At 33.8% G+C, this 15309-nt stretch overlaps 1 protein-coding gene and 1 long non-coding RNA gene across 11 annotated transcripts in view; one reads left to right on the top strand and one right to left on the bottom strand.

The window, feature by feature from the left end:
* The window catches only part of LOC143368957 (uncharacterized), a 69406-nt gene that overhangs the window by 53122 nt on the left and 975 nt on the right, over window positions 1-15309 (bottom strand). For 8 of the 10 annotated variants that reach the window (XM_076812276.1, XM_076812232.1, XM_076812242.1 and 5 more), the window contains exons 2-3: window positions 5783-6126; window positions 2886-3191 (exon numbers count right to left, since the gene is read on the bottom strand). In XM_076812276.1, coding sequence (XP_076668391.1) covers window positions 2886-3191; window positions 5783-6087 — 611 coding nt within the window. In that variant the 5' untranslated portion in view covers window positions 6088-6126. Of the gene's footprint in view, window positions 1-1855; window positions 1882-2885; window positions 3192-5782; window positions 6127-15309 lie in introns of those variants that run through there. The other 2 variants (XM_076812259.1, XM_076812296.1) reach the window with 2 other exon arrangements.
* Window positions 6120-7845, top strand: LOC143369013 (uncharacterized). The gene is made up of 2 exons (XR_013085322.1): window positions 6120-6848; window positions 7746-7845. It is a non-coding gene; the product is annotated as an uncharacterized LOC143369013 (long non-coding RNA).

Here is a 15309-nt window from a genome sequence, read left to right on the forward strand (position 1 = left end):
GATTTCTATAAGTTATTTAGTGAATTTTACAGATTGCTAGTTGCTTACTTTAAAAGTTAAACAAAATTTAAGCAACTCCTTTTAAGTGCTTCCTATTTCAAGAAGTAACAAAATCATTTAGTAGATAATTGTACTAAATTCAAACGATCGGTAGATGTTAAGTTAAAAAACGCAGCATTTCAGTTTATATTACACATACATAAATTAATTGTAATCAGCTTCTATTTAAAATAAAGTAACCAGATATTTTCTGTTTCAATATAGAACAAGCAAGCAAAAAAAATAAGGTTTAACAAATCCGTGAGGATATCTTTTCCGTGGTTTATTAAAGCATTTACAGTATATTTAAAAATACATACTTGTGATTATAAAGTAATACATTGAGACGGAATTAAAAATATTTCTTTTCTCGCAACAGAAAAAGTAGAGGAAACAGTAACTTTATGCCACTGCGAAAATGTAAAAGATTACATGTCCAATCCGGGATACTTTGCGGGACAAAGGGCTCAAATGCGCGACGTCTGGTCACTTTAATTTAAAAGAAACCAAATTCTAAATAATACTTGGAAAATAAATATTGCGTTTGTAGTACTGTATTAACAATGATTGCATATATGGCAATCACGTATTACTGTAGAAACAACTGGCATAATGTGTATTCCACTTTTATCGTCATTGTATATTTACTATAAATTTGCGATTAAAGTAAAACAAACATTTGTAACAGTCAAGTAATTAATTGAAATGTCAGAAAAATTACGTGTTGCTTACAAAGAGTTAATTATGCATTTTTAATACTAAATGAAAATAATAACGCTGCTTTCATATAAAATTTATATGATAGTGTAAATATAATATTAATTAATAGGCTTATAAAACAACACCGACGATATTTGTACTTTTGAGGTTATACAAAAATAATTAACTTGTATTGCTAATAGTATTCACTTCACACTCATTTTTATATAAATATTATGGTTGAATAATTAAATATATTAGTTAAGAAATTATTTAGTTCATAGTTCCTTTATATTCTCATTAGTACAAAAAAATACAAAATATAATAAACTATATACTGTACATACTGCATTAAAGGTACGTACACATTTACAAAATTTTATGAAAAGTAATAGAATCGTTTTAAATATTCGACGATTTATCTCTTGGTAAGTGGTTTTGAATTAAAAATACCAACCACTGCAACTGGAAAAATTTGAGTTACTTTTATACGCACTGTTCAGTAAATTTGCGACAGATAGGATTTCATTAATCCAACTAGAATTTCTATAAGTTCACTGAACCTTGTATCTTAATTAAAAACCGATTTTGATAAAAAGACTTTATCAAAGAGTCATTGATAATGATCGACGAACTAACGTAAACAGAGTATATAAGTAAGTACATGCCTGATCGTATGTACGTACAAGATTTACTTTACTACAATGTGAAATGTGAACGCATCATTTACTTCTCAAGTATTACTTACACTTTGTTAACAAATCTGCTGGTCTAAAACTTTATTTTTACTGTAATGTACAGTTTGTGCGATATACTTTTCTCCATAATCGCCATAAATAAAACTCAAGAACATAAGTGATGCACCTAACCTAACATCAATTGCCAAGTAATGTTTATCGACTACAGTTCGATTGTGTCGTTGACAAGATTATCGATTGTTTTTTACACGTGTGTGAAAAAATTATAAACGTTTGACTGTTTATCTAACTGAAGGCACTGCATATAATACTTCGTGGTGTGAATACAGTTGAAAATATTTATTATTAGTCTGTCGTTCAGAAGCCAGTAATAAAAAATGTTCCTGATAGATAAAAAAATATTGGAATTAACGTCTTACATCAATTCCATGATTTAATGTATAACTTAATAATAAATACACTATGTAATTTATCTAACTACTTTATTATCAAAATTACTGTACATAAAGCAAGTGAAATATAAAAAATTATACTGTGTGCAAAATGAGCATACATGCACTTTACTATTTTACAATTAGAATAATGAAGTTCAAAATTTAGATGCACTATTTGATGTGTACCTAAATATTAGCTTACATTTATAGAGTCATAGGTGTTATGTATTCTGCTTTCGAATTTTTGAAAATTTACTCGCAGGGGAATACCGCGAACCCGGACTCACCGATTCGAACGCAACTTTGTGGGTTTTTAGAGTCATTCAAAACAAGAACAACGGTGTTTTCCATTTGGACCCTATCGCCCTTTAAGGCGGTGAAAACTAACCTCAAAGTCAAATTGGCACTTCCACTTTTTCGCGTATAACTCTCAAAGTACAACAGACAGAAAAAAAAGTTTCAAACAAAAGTTTAATGGTGAAATAAGCGCTACGAACTTCCGTTAAAAATTTTTGAAAAGAGTTAAAAAAAACATATGACTGATGAAAAAAAACTCTTCAAAATTTTGTTATCGGAAGTTTGTAACGCTTATTGCACCATTAAACTTTTGTTTGTAACATTTTTTTCTGTCTGTTGTACAGAGTTGTTTTTCAGAGTTATACGCAAAAAAGTGGAAGTGCCAATTTGACTTTGAGGTTAGTTTTCACCCCCTTAAAGGACGATAGGGTCCAAATGGAAAACACTGTTGTTCTTGTTTTGAATGACTCTAAAAACCCACAAAGTTGCATTTCAATCGGTGAGTCCAGGTTCGCGGTATTCCTTTCTCAGTATCAGAGTGAATTTATGCTACAACGTTTTATTATCAAATCGGATTCTATTATTGGATTGCATGGACTGTATTTTTTTTTACAAGGAGCTATAGCTTGCAGTTTAGAAATTTCTCTAATTTGCTTTTAGCCCTTAAATACTACTACTATATTTTACCATTCACATAATAGAATACAAACTAACGTACCTGGAATCTCTTAACTTGTAACTGCGATCACCCTTGGCGGACGTTAAAATGTACACAGGGCTCTCCTCGGGCCCACTATCATCCTGTTGCGAGTGACCCTGATGATCGCTACCTGGAAGGCTACCATATTGTGGTGCATCCTCGCTACGGCCGGAGGCAGAGGAGGAGCTTGAAGATAGTGGTTTTGTGTTAAGTGTGCCGAGCGAATTAAATGTTCCAAGTGGACCGCCGACGCCGCCATTGCTACCGCTGACACCAACGGATAGCTGACTCTCGCCTGCGAAACCGGACACCATGCTCGTCGTCCTAAGAAATACAAGCATTTTTCAATTATTCGTTAAATGCACGTGTATTATTACTGAAAATTATTAGAAGAATTAAGATTAATCATATATGTATATTAAAATACATTTACTCTGTCAATAGTAAACAGTTTTATAATAAAAGCTGATGTATTTGCTTTTTGCGATAATAAAATGAACAATAGTTGATCAATGGCAGCAATTATTTCACCTTTTTACAATTTACTCTAATTTACTCTGAGTAAAAATTGGACACAGTATCAAGGATCAAACTATTTAGGGCTAATCAGATTCAGACAAAACAAAGAGTCTATATTGAAGTGGTATACAATTATTTACTGTTTAATTTAGTTACCAAAGCATTATTGAAGTACTTCATGATTTACTGTTTATTTTTCTTTTGCAATAACTTTAACACATACTGTTAATTTTGGGCACTGATTTAAATTTAATCGGAGGTACAAATTTTCTTTGTATATCTTGCTTTGCTACAAAGTAATTTTTTTAATTCAAATTTGGTTTATGAAACTGTGCCCTATGAAAACTGTAAAGTTAAGGAAGATAACATTTAAATTTCATCATTTGGGACCTTACCAAGAAATTTTTCTTGTCATAAATATGTCAAGGAGTTATACAAATTCAGGTTAATCAAAATATTTAGATCCATGTAATAAATTCATTCATGCGTCTAGATCCGTAGAAGCATGAAAAATTTAAGCTAAAATTGGCTTCTATTAAAACGGGTAGATGAAAAGAACTTCAAAGAGACTGAAGTTATAACTATAAGCTGTAATATATTATACTATAATTAGGGTAAATGTGCCGTATTTCGGCCCCTACACAATAGTCAGCCTTTTCGGAAATAAATTGCTTAGAAATAAGAAGTTAAGAATGAAATCTTATATATTTAAACGAAACAATGATCAGTGCACTCTCTCCTTCGAATGTGGGAAGTTTCATGCCTTTAGCGGTAAAAATATGAACTACAGAAAGCTTTATTGTGTTGGCGATTGGATGGTTGACGACTGGTGAGTCAATTTGAATTAATTTAGTACTATAGGCGACACTTGGAAATAGTGTATACCAACATTATTACGAAGTTTTTTATGTTCAAATCTTGAATACGCGATTAATAATATTCGAATGAACTTTTCGTGAAATTATAATTACATTTAAACTTAGGTTAGTAAGTATTTTTGAAGTGGCCGACTATTGGCATTCAAAGTATAAGGAAAATCAATAGTCAGCCGCCCCGGCTGGCTACTGGATATTGTTAAGAAATCGCTAATTTGAACCGTATTTACCAAACAAATAAAGCTCACTTTTCTGAATCATCCGTTTTTATTTTTTTTTTCGCCAAAATTAATGTAAAACCAGTGGTCGGCCGTCTAAAACACAAAACGGCTGACGACTAGACGATTAGTCTATTAGTCGCCCGTTATAATTTAAATCAGGGTTGACTAACTGGTGGCTCGCGGGCCACCGGGGGAATCTCCGCCTTGCTGCCACGCTGAACGACCCACCTCCATACCTACCAGACTCTGACGATCGCAGTCGAAAAGAGAAGGAAAGAAGAAGGAATCGACTGCGATCGTCAGAGTCTTGTAAATATGGAAGGGGGCCGTTCAGCGTAGCAGCAAGGCCGAGGAGCCACCAGTTAGTCAACCCTGATTTAAATAATTAGAATTTTCAGGAAAAAAATGTTTTTAAATTTTGAGTATACGCATTATGAATTTTGAACCACTTAACATTCTGATGATTAACAATAACTATACTATAGGGTGGCAGATACATATATAACCTGATAGAAGAACCTGGTTGACTATTGGCATACGAAAAGCTGGAGTTAGGATTTTCCTGGCTGACTATTGGTAAAAAGGACGTTTCTGGGTATTTTAGATATTTTAAATAATAATTGTTATACTATAAAAAAAATCATGCACACATTTGAAAATATATACTTTAAAGAATTTAACTGACAATAACGCATTTAAAAAATAGTATATTAATAATAACAACGCGTAACATGAATTTCCGCTTTTCCTTAAATGGCCGACTACTGGCACAGTTACCCCTATATTTCAGATATAGATTCTTAATAACATAAAATGTATCTGAGATATTAGAAATAGGTATAGTAAAACTGCTATCTTAATAGTATAAATAGAATCTCTCTTTCCAGGTTTTTCTTGACTGTTACTATCCGTTTGTACCACGCAAAAAAAAAATTGAATCGCAACATCAAACGATTAAATCAAGCTATATATGTATGCAGATGTCAATGTGCGAAACAATTGTAAAACGGAAAATACTGTTGGACAGAAAACAAATCGGAAATGGAATTTACAAAACAATCGTATGCCTTGAAATTCGTATAAACAGAAAGGTCGATGCACGTTCTCTGTTTGTTATCAAAGCACTCGTTGAAGTTTAATTTAATTTCAATATTTATCGAGATGTAACCATTGTTCGATGATGATTTCAAACGAAGGCTATTAATGTTTTATTCGATATTTCGATAGATCGTATCGCATAATGTGTATTCGATCTGGTATTCGATTAGGGGTAATGATCGATATATCGAAGAGAGCTTACCTATCGGAGATATCGTGCTCGAGGTCGATCATGTCTTCCGGTATCGCGCGTGAGTGGTTCGAATACGTGTTCTTGGAGGCGATTGCGAGGGTGGTTGTGAGACTGTTTGCGAACGTAGTCGCGAATGTGCTCGTGAGGCTAGTTGCGAGGCTGGTGGTAACAGAGGCGGCCTCCTTCTGGCAGAGGCTCTCATGCGGCTGACTGATCTGCGTGGAGGCCCCCGGACTCGGGGGTGGGCCGCCCCTAGGCCGACATTTCGGGAAAAGTCGGTTCAAGTCTGCGTTTTCCAAGATCAGGCTTGTCATCGCCACGCCACAATCATTTCTTTTATCAGCCTGTCCATTCTAAAACATCGTAACGTATCGCAACAATATACGTACATGTCTACATCAATCTCAGGGCCTCATAAACATTTTCAATGGCGCATGGTGCTGGCGGAATGCCGTTTCAAGCTTTTCAGGACTTTTCGAATGGCTGCTCCCGTAGAGAATGTCTACGAAATGTTTTATGGTTCGTAGCTCGTCGCACGCTCTCAATACATGCCGACGCTAATGAAGATTTCAATTTCTATATTTTTTCTTAGATCATCGTGATGGTATTGCCGATAAATGCGCGAGGTTTTTCTAATGGAATTCAGTGTATTTTTCATTGTGTGTAATTTGAATCACTTTTGAATTACCTAGACCAAGTTTACACCGTGTATGATTTCATGAGATTGAATTTAGACTCATTTTCATCAGGCAAGCCTCGCCAATCGATTGGTAGTACTTTTATGAAGATCTAATAGACAACACAGAAACTGAAATCTTCGTTAGTGACTCATCCGACACGCGGCCGTCGCGTGAGCGGAGGGGTCGTTGAGGTCGCAAAGGACAAAGCAAACTCCGAGCTCGATTTGTTTTCAAAACAAACATCCGGGGACTCTTGGACAATACTTGCGATGCCTTCCAAAAATGTCGACACGAGAACACGCCGAAGCCGTGAGAACAGAGTGGAAATTCCTCGACGTGAAAACACGCCGATGCCACTCGGAGTGTTAAGACTCTCGTAGTGTCATAAATAAAATGTATGTATATGTGTAAATGTATGTATAAATAAAATGTCGAGGAAATGCTAATAATTGTTACTTTCCCACTGTTAAATAAAGCATTGCGACTTTCGACTCTTCTTATTATTCTCGAATTAATCCTTGTAAGTACTGCATACTAGAAGACATGTTTGGTAACTGACAATGAGCGACTGTTTTACTCCTTTTGTTATTTCTAGGGCAGTGAATGATTTGGGTTTTCCCTGTAGTAGGAAAAATTTCTAGTGCTTAATAGATAACTATTGCTCTTTACCTAATCCAGCTTACTTGTTGTTTAGGTACCTAGCCCATTTAAGTAGTTCTCAGTTATAATTTCTCAAGTGCTCGATTTTATACTTTTGTGGTAAAACGGATTGAATACTTCCATTATACGTATATTTGTTTTTTTTTATTGAAATCTCAGACACTTATAGGATGTGTGCAGAGAATTATAGTTTTTGCAAGAACTTAAAATTATCAACATTTCATGTTTTACAAGGTAGTTCCTCTTGTTTATACTCACCCCGCCCTTTATCGAATACCGTAAACGGAGGGAACATTGGCAGCTACTTAACATGTATTAAAAAAGGAAAAGGATAAAAATTTTATGCATTCTCACACTTGTACTAGAATCACAAACGATGAAATGTTATAATAGGGTGACATAATAAAAGATTGAATATAAAATATGCATTGAATATAAAAAGAAACAAATTTAAGTGTTAATGTAAGTTCAGATTTGGTAAAACTTTAGCTGTTAGAAATTGTAGGTATCGATTTTCGACACTGAACCGTGGGTCCGCCATTTTGTTTTAAATGCAAAATTTAAGAATCGGCTCGGTCAACGACCACAAAATGTAATAAATTTTAATGTCTTGATTTTTTTTTATGTTTCAGATAAGCGTAGAAGGCGGAATTTATGGCACCGCACTTCTACTCATTCTGCAAGGGACTAACTTTCAGCGACTATAGCGAGGGGTGGGAGAGTGCTTTTTTTTTAATAAAAATTCCTTTAATACTTACAAACAGTGATCTTTCGTTTGCAACAAACCCCATCATTCTAGCTTTTCAATTTCATATAGAAAAAATTCAAAAAGGAAGATTAATTTTCGGGCAAAAAGGACTATGCCCCCTTAAAGCAAATGTAAATATATTAATTTTTATACTATACAGCCAAACGTTCCAAAAACATGCCAATGTTCCCCTAGTTTACGGTCCGTTAATTACAAAAGAAATAGTAAGGAATAAGAGTACAGACACTCGATCTCATCTGGAATATCAACATATAATAAAAATAAAAAGAAAATGTAAATATTTAAATTAAGGGAATTGCTTTTTATATTGTTTACAGTTTGTGTTGCGATTGAAGTAATGTATAAATCTAAATAAAGTAAAAGTTGTTTTGTGTTAGTGGATAACGCAAACCAAAGGTCGACATATAATGTCAAAGATGTATATGTATATTGTTTACGAAGAAACAACTATTTATATCTAATGGCTAACTAAATGAACGAAAATAGTCTTTCAGTTTCGTTAATTATTATTATTGATGCACTTTATGCATTCGCTAATATTTTGGCATATTTGTAAATTGCAAGCAAATGTATCAAATGAGAAGAGATAAATGTTTTAGTTCAATAAGGTGTATTAAATTTATTTTTCTGCTGCTTATTACATATCTTGCAGAAGAAACTTTGTATAAATAAATTCATTCGATTGAATATTAAAATCATGAATGTTACGAGCAACATCATTTCTGCTTTTGTTAGTAATGTATAGGTTTAATATTTTGGGGGAGGGGGCAGAATTTTTATGCAAAGTATGAAATAAAATGCTAATATAAATGTAATAATAAATACGCGATCGAATTTAAGTAATGACGATTATTTTACAGAACTAAACGTAACATCGTTTTGTTAAATCGCAAAAATATTCTTACATTTATTGTTAATGTCGTGGTAAGACGATGTAGAAAAAAAACATTCACAATAATAAAATAAGGATACTGGTAAATTGTTAGTATGATGCTGTAAATACTTGTAAAATTGGCTAGTGTTGAACTAAAGATACACCGGTGCCAGAGTTATTGATTAAGTTATTGATAGTTAAATACACGCATTGCACGTGATATTTTCAGTACACTTATCTTGTCTTCGATAACTTTTCAACATCGTAGGAAGTTATTTCGTCGTTTATTACATTATTATATGTCCAATGCTATTATTTACATTAACCAATTTATATTATTTATATTTATATCAATGTATATTCCTATACCATTTTTTATTTTAAAGAAGATGTGATAGAGTCTTTTTCGCAATGCTAATAAACAAGTCCCTTCTTCACACCCATTTTTTCTTAATAATAAGATGAATACAAATGAATGTGGTTATAACAAATATCGTGAATCAAATCTGGAATATACAAAAGACCTATAAATTTTGCAATACCTACTCGAGGCAATAGATTTTCTACGATTATCAGGGTACAACAATTTTATAATAAAAATGGCGCTACTATTGTTTAAACTGATATATACTTTCGTTGCGTTTGAGGAAAAACGTAAACTTTACGAAATATATTGTCGTACACAATAGTGTTTTACACATCATGTTTATTGCATTATAACGTTAGTTTGTATGCTTGCAATACGAATGTCGTTTACTTACGATTAGGCTGGAGGCACACGAGCGTTTTTTTTCGTCGCGACGGACGTCAATTTTGACGGACGTACGTATACACCGCGCGCTAGCGTAAGTCGAATATACTGCAATGTATTGTCGTGACGCTCGTAAAAAAAAGCGCTCGTGTGCCCACAGCCTTAGTGTTATTAGAATCGACGTTAACAGTCTTCGTAATGTAAACGCAATGTGGAGTGAAGCTTATCTCGCGTCATCATTAACTTCGTGTTTGCGATATGATTTCGCGGTGATCGCGAGCGTCGCTTCGTTGCGCATGATATTTACGTTGGAAAAGACGTGTGTACAAAAGAAAACAGAGAAAAATACGGGGAACAATGGCAAAATAGGGAAGCTGATGGAGAGAAATGGATGAAGTGATAAGGTATGGAGAACAGTAAAAAGAAGGAACAGATAGAAGAAGTGGAGGAGAAGGGGATGAGGGAGCAAAAGGGATGTATACGTTGAGAAAAGCGTAGTAGGGAAATGTACGAGTTCTAGTCAAAACAAACGAACGGAACTGGACAAAGGCAAAAAGAAGGGGGTGTTGCGGATTTGAGGAGAACACGTAGCCAGTAACAGAAGAAACACAAAGAAAGGACGATGAAAGGGAGTAAAGAGAGTGCGAGAGGGAGAGACAGAGAGAGAGAGACAGAGAAGGAGCGACAAAGAGAGAGAGAGAGAGAGAGAGAGAGAGAGAGAGAGAAGAAGCGACAGAGAGATAGAGAGAGAGAGGGAGAGAGAGAGAAGAAGCGACAGAGAAATAGAGAGAAGGAGCGACAGAGAGAGAAAGGTGTGGTGGAGGGCGAGGGTTTGGCCCGCGCTTCGTTGAGCGTGGAATCAATAGGAGGTCACTGGCACCAGTAGATACAATCGGCACATTTTAAGTCCACTAGTATTGCACAGCTTACTAACGTATTGACCCTGCTTTCTTTTATGATTAATTCGAGAGAGACATGTGTGTTTTCGCCATTTGATCTCACCCCTTCCAGCTCTTAAACTCTCCATCGCTTTTTTTCCCTTGCGCTTCCTTCTGCTGTTTGTCTGTACAACGCGTTTGCAACACGATATTAGCAAAAAATGCTGATCAAGATATATCATACAAATAATGCTTTTTAACCGTAGAATTTTACTTTGCGCTCGTTTCTGTTTTAGCAAATTCCCCCTCCCCCCCCCCCCCGCGTACCCCCTAAGTTTAAACGTAATGAATGGTTTTAAGTCTCACCAGTGGCAAATAATTTGTAGGGTTCAAGGGAGAATTTCATACTCTTTTTTACTATCATTTATGGTAGTGAACCCTGTACGGAATTTACAGTAGAAAAATCTTCTGGGGCCTTATTTGATATTTTCATGGTATTCGATGGTATTGAATATGCCTATATAAAAGTGGTGGCAGTAATTTTATTTTCGGAAGCCATAATGTTTGATCAAAGGAACTACTGACAATTGAATAAGTTTATAAGGGTATAATAATATGTTTTTTTCTAATGAAACAACATTGTCCCAAATGTATAAATGTTTTTTTTTTATTAAAATCCTAAAGGCTTATATGTGTACATCCTATGAACAATAGTTGTTGTGATACTTGAAATTATTAAGACTTGTATGATTAAATACATTATCGACATGAAGTTATTAAAATTTTCTTTGGTGTATTTTGACTTTCTCACTAACAAATAATGAAAATACAAAAAATAATTTGTTACCTACAATAATTGGATACTGTATTTCGTGTGAAACTTTGAAAATACGAATTGATTTTTTTTTCAAATTTTGAAGTGTATTGTGGATATAAAAAAGGTTTACACATTTATTTTCACTATTCTGAAGTGCTTTGAACGAGATCTCACCAATTTAAATAAAGGGGAATATTTGTGCAGTTTTCAGTAGTGATCAGATAGTTTTCAGTAGTATCTTTGACACAAAAGATTGACTCTGAACAAATAATAAATGCGAGAAGTGCCAAAGTCCCAAATATTTGCTATAATTTTTTTTAGAACAATTAATTGAATAAAATTATTAAAACGTCGATTAAGAAATTAATAGAATATTCATTTTACTAAAAGAGGTAATAGCACAAATGTATGTTATTATATTTAGAACATTATATTATCATTATAAATTCCTATTTACGTCGTCAAAGAACATTTATTTTTTCAGAAATGTGATGAAAGTTTGTAGTAATATGTTTATTACTAGTGTCTTATCTGTTGATGAAACACTTCGTTTGCTTTAGTTCTTTTAAATCGGTGGTACTTAACAGTTACTTCAAACTGTAAATTGGTTTACTTTTCATTCTTTGATCTATTTCAACGTTTTGAATGTAATGCATACCTACACTTTACTTCATACAGACCGCTCTGAATTGAAACAATAAGAGTAATTTCTTAATTATTTATATTCATCAATACGCAGTATTTTGAGATTTTCTATTTCTACATGCAGTGTGTAATGTTAATAAATAATACTTTTTATATTTTCCATTTGAATTTCTTAATAAGAAGTATGTATGAAAATTAAATAAAAATTAGTAAAAATATCTATCGTACATAGTGTGTTGCATAATTAAATATTAAAGTTGTAATATTACATATTAAAGTTGTAATTCTAACATCTGATTCTTCTTTCACCGTGAAGTATTAAAAGAACTTCGATTTTGAAACTCTAACTCCATGTTTTGTTATAGGAAAATGGAAAATTATGGAGTTTGGAAATAATAGGTATCTATATCACTGAAGCGGCAGACAACTTTATCATATTATTCTAAATTCGTAGTAGCACAACAATTTAATCAACATATTTTCGTTTGCCCAAGCATTTGGATGAACTTTACTTTTGTTAAAATCGTATAATATTTGGGGAATATATTTTATCGCAATGTTTGTAATGTTTCCTCACTCGAAGAGTATAAAGTATAACTAGCAAATATGAATACGGAATACGAATATTTAGAAAGATAATCAAACTCATTATGAAATTGAAGCAGCGTGTGGATTTTGAAAAATCACGTACAAAAATATTCTTACGATCGGTATACATATTGCCAATCGTATTTGTGTGAAATAATCAAACTGTGAGATCATTTAAAACGAATATTTTTTTCATACGTTGAGAAGCATTATTTTCATTTACTTACTATACAAAGTTCTTGTCAACAAATATCCGTCCCCAATTTACATATTTTTCTCAAACAGTTTCAATCGAAATGTTAAATTCCCAAATAACATTATTTTCATAATGCGTAAGAACATAGAAATACACCATCGAAATTTAACATATGTATAGAATAATATCACGTCTACTTGATGCAGTTGAACTCAAACTTATCTCCAAGTTGAAAACCACGCCACATTTAAATAGTGAAAGAAGTATAAACATTATCTATTGTAAAACCATGAACAAATCTATAGCACTGAAAGTGTAGAGGAGCAGAATTAATTTTATTCATGAAAGACGAAATTAATATTTATGATTGTAAAGAATTATTCTGAATAACGATAAAGCTAAAGAAGTCGGCAGGCTTCCTTTTATATTATATATTAAATGTAGACGTTAAAGCGCGTTTAAATATTATGGTGGGCATGTAATTAGAAAACGATAAAAGTAATAAACTATCTTAAGGAAATTAAGCATGAATAATGCAGCAGGTAAAAGCTCGAGTTATTTTATCGTATTTGTTTTAACTGGTATGTCCAGTCGGACTAATCCTCGACAAGCGGGCTAAATGAAAGGACAATGGAAAGTTAAATGAAAACGCGGTTTTGAAACGGGGGGAGGCTTTTTGTACTGGTAATCAGACTAGCTCATAGAGCGGCAGAAGTTTTGTGGGCCCAGTAGAGGTAGACATTGTCTACCTATGATACAACGTGTCAAATTCCCCCACTCGTGGCAACTTCACCATAAGCTTACGCTTTAGGTTGCCATGGATATACACGTTTCTCGCGCTTGGCCGACGTTCAGCTTTCGATGGACAAAGAATAAAGAGGATCCCTTTCATGTGCTACATTCTGCACAGAAATGCTAAACCCACGGTATCGGTCGTTATAAATTGGGGGATTAGTAATTAACTCACATCCAGTAATGTGATATTTACTCGACTTATACGCAGATGTATGAAGACTTGCGATCAGGCAATTATACTGCACAGTGCTGAATAAATTATTTATGAATTTTAATGTGACTTTTCGATTTCTCTGCCTCGGTTATACGACGATAAAGTACCAGAATAGAAACGAGTTTAATTAAACACATAAACTAATGGAAACATCAATTAGGCTGTTTGATGTTTTAGCTATAAACTTTTTAGTCGTTATCGCAATTTTTGGAACGATAATGTGATGAAAGTTTCCTACCTTGGAATATGCATCTGTGTTGTAAATAATGTTTAAATCTTAGATAAACGCATTGTATCTATTAAATACGAAGTTACTCTGGTTTAAACGAAAACGGTCAGATCGTTATGTGTATACTTATATATAAATTTTGTATCCTTGTTTCAGCGTGTCTCAAAATATTCATGTTAAAGTTAAAAGCACATTCGTCAAGTTCGCTTTACGTGCGAAATGCAGAGGAAACGTTTGAAAAACGTTGCCCGATAAATTTTCGACGAAACATGGCCTATATTTCTTGCTAGTGTTCACTGACGACACAATTTAAAATTCGCCACTTGTAATTTCAGCCATATTATTTTGCTTGTACATAAGCCACCGTCGTTGTCTTTTTCGTTGGAATAAAGGCTCCCCCAAACCGACGCGAATATCCGCTCCGCGCCGCGGATCAGATAAGGCAGCAGTTTTTTTTATACGTGGTGGCTTATGGGCAGCCTTATCTGATCCGCGGCGCGGAGCGGATATTCGCGTTGGTTTGGGGGAACCTCAAGATGGTAGTTTGGAATGAAACAGTAGTTTGATGAGAAGAAAAGTAGATACATTTATACAGTTACTAGCTGAACCGTTACCCGGTTTCAGCCGGGAATTATTTATGTTTGCAAAATAAAAAAAATAGCCTGTAATCTAATCTAGGGCGTATGTAATGTATATTCAAAATTTCATTAAAATCCGTTCAGCCGTTTAGACGTGAATAAAGGACAAACAAACAGACAATATTTTACTTCTATATATATTACTATATAGTAGGGATTATATCAGTATCAACTTATCAAATATCATAATTTAGTTTCTTATCTCGTTCCACTTGTAATAATTTAAATGTAGCTAACGTATTGGCTACAATCTCAGCTCTGATCACAAGTGTTATTATTATTTATTGTAGCGCGTATATAACCAGTTGTTTATAGAAAATATTGTAAAAGAAACATCATACTGGAGGAAATACATGTAAACGACTGTACTGAGCAATTAGATACGTCACGTACCTATACGAAAAAACTCCACTTCTTCTCGCGATCTATATTCGCATGTATCGAAATATTTCTGTATCCACCGTTTCCTCTGGAAAAATGTTCCTATCGATGACAAATGACGGGCTCGAATTTTCTAATTAAAGCAAGCACGATATTACCGACACACGATTTGCTATTTACGGGTTATAGTACTTTTTCGCCAAATCGGGGACTTTCCGTAACGTCACTCATCGACGCTTCGATGTATTAACAGATGCATCAACATTCCAATGATTAAGAACTAAGAATCGAGAAGTTCTCTTGTCCACGTTCGTGCCTGCTTCCATTACTCGTAATAAACGTCGAATTTCGAAAACATCCCATCCCGAAACAGGCATACAGAGAGAAAGGCTTCTCGTAATGTTTGAATAGGAATGGGACA

The sequence above is a fragment of the Andrena cerasifolii genome, chromosome 1, assembly GCF_050908995.1.
Source record: "Andrena cerasifolii isolate SP2316 chromosome 1, iyAndCera1_principal, whole genome shotgun sequence".
Classification (NCBI taxonomy): Eukaryota; Metazoa; Arthropoda; class Insecta; order Hymenoptera; family Andrenidae; genus Andrena; species Andrena cerasifolii.